This window comes from Pygoscelis adeliae, unplaced genomic scaffold (genome assembly GCF_000699105.1).
Source record: "Pygoscelis adeliae isolate BGI_AS28 unplaced genomic scaffold, ASM69910v1 Scaffold242, whole genome shotgun sequence".
Lineage (NCBI taxonomy): Eukaryota > Metazoa > Chordata > Aves > Sphenisciformes > Spheniscidae > Pygoscelis > Pygoscelis adeliae.
This window is the reverse complement of record NW_008824369.1, coordinates 2325922-2331720: the sequence shown is the minus strand read 5'-3', so window position 1 is coordinate 2331720 and position 5799 is coordinate 2325922. Positions and strand designations below refer to the sequence as shown.

Genomic DNA, 5799 nt, shown 5'->3' with positions numbered 1-5799 from the left:
CCCTCGAGCAAGCCCCCCTCCGTGGCCCGTAAGGAGCGGATAGCGTGTGTCCCGGGGAGGCCAGCGTCCTGCACCCCGAGCCTCCTCGGCAAGGCAGGTTCTGCGCACGGGTGCTGCGGTTAGTAGCGGGTACCAGCGCCGCTTCTGTGGCCCCTCCTCAGTGGGCCTTGTGGAGGGTGATAGCTGAGCCCGGTGTACCTCGTTCTCGGTGTTGTTAAGCTCTTAAGGGATGACTTTTAAAGAATAAAAATACTTTCGAGTCTGGGCTTTGGATTTGTACTTCAGCTCCTAGCCCGTGACTCGTGCCTCACTAACAGTTTCTGTGCTCCAGGAGCTCCTGAGGTATTTACGGCCTGTGTTAGACTAACACTGGATAAAAAGAGGCAAAACTTATCGCTCTTATTTTTTTAGTTTTAATATTAATGAAGAATGATGTGCTTTCTCCTGAGATAATTGGATTGTCACTAGACAAACTTGCTTTAGAATTTATTTGTAGTCTTTTGCAAGTACTCTTACAGCTGTTAGCTCTGCTCTGTGAGAATCTGTTTTTCTTTTTTTTATTCTTTTCCCAGACTTTCTTCCTCTGAAATGCGATGCTTGTGGGGAAGTCTTCTGTAAAGATCACATCCGTTATGATGACCACAAGTGTAGCTCTGCCTACAAGAAAGTAAGTTCCTATACATGAGTCAGTAATTCACAGTGCAGAATTGCTAAGTCACACATAAAGGCTGCTCTGAAACTTGACCTGTGGTTTCAATAAAAGTGGATGGGAGAACCGCAAGATGCTGAATTTCAAATATGTAGAAACCTAACATTTCGGAGGTCAGTACTGCTAGGTTCTAGTTACTTTCACTTACACTGCATCTTCCCAGAGGAGTGCTTTATATTTTAAGTAACGTATTGTGGCCTAAAACTTTCTGCAGCCCCAGTCCTTTCAGTTGAAGGACAGCAAACATGAAACTACAGAAGAAATAGAGTAAGTGGGGCCAAACTTTGATCTCTGGCCCATACCTGGGCTTTGAAGTATTCCAAGGCTGTAATTCCAGAAAGCCTAGAAGCATATTTAAAGTCAACTTACCAAATATGTTGCTAGAAATTGATTTGGCAAAGCATGTCTATTTTTGGATAATGATTTGCAGTTACCTTTGTGAAGTATATCTTTAAAAGCATTAGTAAATGAGTAGAACGTAAACCACTTGTGAATGCTTCTATCACCCATGGGTAAGAGAAGGGGAAGGACAGAAGAATAATTGGGTGGGACTTCTGATCTGTGTATGTTCTTAGAATGTGCAGGTTCCAGTGTGTCCGCTCTGCAATGCACCTATCCCAGTACAGAAGGGGGAAATACCAGATGTTGTGGTTGGAGCCCACATGGATAAGGACTGCAAATACAATCCAGCCCAGCAGAAGCAGAGGGTAAGGAAACTGCTGTCGAAGTGGAAACTGCCTGCCTAATGCTTGTGAAGCACACTGGTCTCCCACCTGCTCGGTGTGAGGCTTGGTCAGTTGTGCTTCACAAGCACACTGTAGTGATTAAAATAGCTACATAGACACAAGCACTAGGACACCAAATTGTTTTAACAGCATCTCCCACCTGCTCAGTGTGAGGCTTAGTGTTCTGACAGCACAATGTGTAGAAGCTTGCTCTGTTTCACCTTAATTCTAAGGGCGCTTGAGCATTTGTGCTTCAGCCTGGTCATTACTTGGGAAGCTGATCACCAAGCAAGCATTGCCAACTTCATGTTCTCTGTTATTTAGATATTCACAAACAAGTGCTTAAAGCCAGGTTGCAAAAGGAAAGAGATGATGAAGGTAGTTTGTGAACAGTGTGGTGGCAACTTCTGCATAAAACATCGGCATCCTCTGGATCACGACTGTAAAGGGAGCAGCCATCCCACCTCCAAGGCAGGGTAAGCTGTATTTACAATACTTTGAGCTCAAGCTGAAACTTCAGAGCTAGTATCAGGGGTTGGTGAGGAGCTCAGACAAAGAGGGAACTCTGTGAACTACTGGTCACTTGAATAAAATAGCCACTACTTCCTCTCTGTGTTTTGGGCCTAATTTCTGAAAGTCTGTGAGCCAAGATAAAAGCTTCTTGTCAAATGCCTTCCTAAAATTCTTTCAAGCTTGCTTATCTTGATAGTGTGACTCTCAGTGTCTCCTAACTGTGAATAAATAAACACTGGCCATCTCAAGTACCCTTTGGGGTCTGGATCTAAATACTAGAATCCTAAAGTTTTCCCCAGCTCCTTGAAGTAAAAAAGAATAAAATCAATACCTTGCCAAGCAAAGTTTAAACTTAGTTTTAATAAAGATCTGTCTCCTGCAGGCAGATGTACCTTTCTTGTTCTGTGCCATAGGACTGTAAGGCTTGTACAGATGCAGATGACTAAACTGATGGAAGAGTGAAACTAGTGGCAGTGTGCATAAGAGGTGCTGAGCCTGGTTGTATTTCTTTGTAGATATGCAGCTCTGATGAGAGCCTCTCAAACTGCCTTCAAGTCAACGGGAGCAATTGGAGTGCCATCTAATGGGAGTCTTCAGCACAACAGGTATAAGCTGTAGAATGAAAAAAACAAACAAGATTGTTTAAAAATAGTCTTATGTCAACATGGTGTAGGAGTGCCACTGTCATACCACTAACTGCTCTAGAGTTGGCAGTTGATCTTTGACCAGTGTTGGGAATGTGGCAGAGGGGTTCTGACAGCACAAGTAAATCTTTACTTCTCCGTACTGTAGTGATTAAAATAGCTATATAGACACAAGCATTAGGACATCAAATTGTTGTAACAGTAGGCTGGTCTCCCACCTGCTCAGTGTGAGGCTTAGTCAAGTTCTGGGAAAATGGTATGTCATCAGAATGCTGAGGAGAGGATAGCAAGCATCTGAATTACAATAAATGGCCCAAGCCCTTCCCTGCTATGGTGTATCCCCTTGTGACTAAAAGTTACATGACTGAAGCTTACAGTGTGTTCTTATGTCTTTCAGATGCAGATAGTAGAGGCTCTTCACATCTGGATCAAACATCTGTCTACTTCAAAGTTAATCTTGTCTATAGGTCTTTAAAATTTTCTATGCAATTAACTTATTTTTGTATCATAATGTGTTATGCATTCAATAAACTGTCACCCTTTCCAAGCCAACTTTATTTGTTCCTGTATTTGGAATAAGAGCTGTAATACCATGAAAAATACTTGGTGGAAGAAACTGGGGAATGGTGGTAGGAAGAAGACTAAAATTAGTATGAAACACAGCCAGCTTTGCTTAGGGCATACTAAGTCGGAACTATGAGTTTCTGAAGATGAAAGTCTGAAATAGAAGCTATGTCTCAATGTTGTATGTCTCAATCCTTTTGGAAATGAACAGGCACAGAGTGCAGCATTCTGCTTGACAAACAGCATACATCAACATGAAGCCAGTTTTATATAAACTGCCTCTTGTTTCTGAATGTCATTGGAAGTACTTGATTTATAAAGCCATACCTAGTTTTTCTAAGCCCTCCCTAAGCAATTCACTGAAGGCTAGTGCTCAGAGGCATGCACAGTATAATTCTTTATAATTTATTGCCCCTTAGATAGAAACCTAGATTTGCATGGGTATCTTTTGCGTTTGGGGTAAAAAGGAAGCCAGAGAAAGTAGCATTAACTGTTTGTGTCCCATGTAATGAGAATGAGGCCAAAATACAGTGTTGTCGGGAGAGGTTACTCTTGCTGTCTTCCTGAAAAGCTCAAACAAGTGAAGACATAACAGGTATGCTCCATCTGTTATTATCTTGATCAGCTATCTTGGCTCTTTAAAACTGCATGAATATCCAGCTGCTTAGCTTGAGCCCTGAAATATTGTAGGTTGATGAAATGGAAATGTGCTGTTAATGAACAATGCTAATTCCCAGCTGGGATCTAAGTAGACCTCTCATCCAGCTAATTGTGAGAAAAATGCCAAGGCTTACTGATGCTGTCAGGGGGTCAAGACCTCAATTTCCTGTGTCATTGGAGCTGTTCCTCTGCATGCTGGGGCTGGTGGGCTGGAGTGTTGGTTTAGGACTAACTGAAGGGTAATTGCAGTCCCCTGAATCACCTGCAGCTGTGAGTGCCCAGCCCCGCTTTGCTGAGGTGGGAGGATGAGCAGTTTGCATAGCAGAGGATGTGGTGTTCCTTGACCTGGGAAAAATCATCTTTGGTAATACTGTAAGAGATGGGAGCATAAGTGCATTTAATGCTTATGCTTTATACAACCTGGAGATCTACTGCAGTTGTGCAAAGACTTGGGTGCTTCTTGTTTCTCTTTGGAGAGGCTTAATCCTTAGAGCACAAATGTTGCCTAAAAAGGAAATGTGGATTAGCATGTAAACAATCAACATACTGACTTGTAGGCCTTTTATCAGAAAGGGCAGGGATAATGTAATTTCTGGCAAATGCACAAGCACAAAAAAATGTGCACTATCCTGTATTCATGTTTGGCTCAATGTGATTTCTTCTCATCCAGGAGAAGTTTTTGGAGAATGATCAAAGCTATATGGAAGGCTGTAGTTGGCCAAACTGAATGTGTAAAGCCGGGAGGTATGAGTTACCACTGCTAATTCCATATAGTCTAATTTTACGCAATCACGTGGTCAAAATTGTGATTTGATGGTATCTGTAATACTGTGTTTAACCACAGGATGTCACAATAGGATACATAATAAACATTATTTTAGGATGTCTAAACATAGAAAACATGCTTCCCTATTCACGTTGGAACAAAAGCTTAAATTACAACTCTAATTTTAGATACCACTACCTACTGCTTATCCTGTGTGCTCTAATGCCATAACTCAGCCCTAGCGCATTGCTACAGTACTAGGACTTTTGTATTCTTTCTGTATAATACAGAACTGGCCACGTTCCCAAACAATGCTGTGCGCCCCATTGGTGGCATGGGAAGGGGTTTCCAGCAGAGAGGAGCAGCAGGTGCTGACCATGGTGTGAGGACGTGGACCAGAGCTGAGAGGCTCTGCCCAGCCCAGCAGTGATGGGTGGGGGACAGGATTGGCACCCCCGGGGTGTGGGGAGGAGGTGGGAGGAGCAGCAGCAGGTGTGGCCCTGGTTCAGACAAGAGAAGGAAGCAGGTGTGAAGGTTTACCTCTTCCCCTCGGTGTATATAATGGGGAGTTGCTGCTGCCAGCATCTGCTACCACAGCCAGCACCTCAGCTCTTACTGGGATCAAAGCAAATGGAAACAAAAACCCTGTTTCAGGTTGTCATGAAAAAAATATTCCATCTATGTGTTTGGTTTTGGTAAATATTCTTGCCCTTAAATTACCACGGGGAAATGGAAATGTTTGTGCACATGGTATTTATAGAAAATGAAAACATGGAAACCAATCCGTTCCCTGGAAACCTTGTCCTCGGAGATGTTTTCTCGTCTCCTCAAGCCGCAATGTCCGCCTCTTCTCGGCACGTTCCCTCAGACCCGATCAGGACAGCAGGTAACGCTGTCTCAGACACGGAGCCTTTAGGATCTGCTGGCTAAAAGGCATCGCCACCATTCTCCGGAGAGCCGCATCTCACCGCGTTAGCAGCTGGCATGGCACCCACGGGGAGACGCGCGGGCCTGCTGCGGCCAGCAGCACCCCTGGCTTATGCGGGGAGCACTGGGGCTGGCCTCCCACCCGGTGTCCTTCGTGGAGAGTGCAGGGGTGGGTGCTGCCAGGCCCTGAGGGGCAGGGGTCCCTGTCAGCCCCTGGGGGGGGCCCTGTCAGCCCCTGGGGTGGATCCCTGTCAGCCCCTGGGGTGGATCCCTGTCAGCCCCTGGGGGGGA

The 5799-nt window shown here is 44.6% G+C and overlaps 1 protein-coding gene across 1 annotated transcript in view; it reads left to right on the top strand.

Annotated features, from left to right (window-relative positions):
* Positions 1 to 2565, top strand: part of ZFAND2A (zinc finger, AN1-type domain 2A) — a 7585-nt gene extending 5020 nt beyond the window's left edge. The window contains exons 3-7 of the mRNA XM_009320064.1: positions 34 to 129; positions 573 to 667; positions 1285 to 1416; positions 1759 to 1910; positions 2463 to 2565. Of these exons, the coding sequence (XP_009318339.1) occupies positions 34 to 129; positions 573 to 667; positions 1285 to 1416; positions 1759 to 1910; positions 2463 to 2565 (578 nt within the window). The remainder of the gene's footprint in view (positions 1 to 33; positions 130 to 572; positions 668 to 1284; positions 1417 to 1758; positions 1911 to 2462) is intronic.
* The last annotated feature ends 3234 nt before the right edge of the window (positions 2566 to 5799 follow it).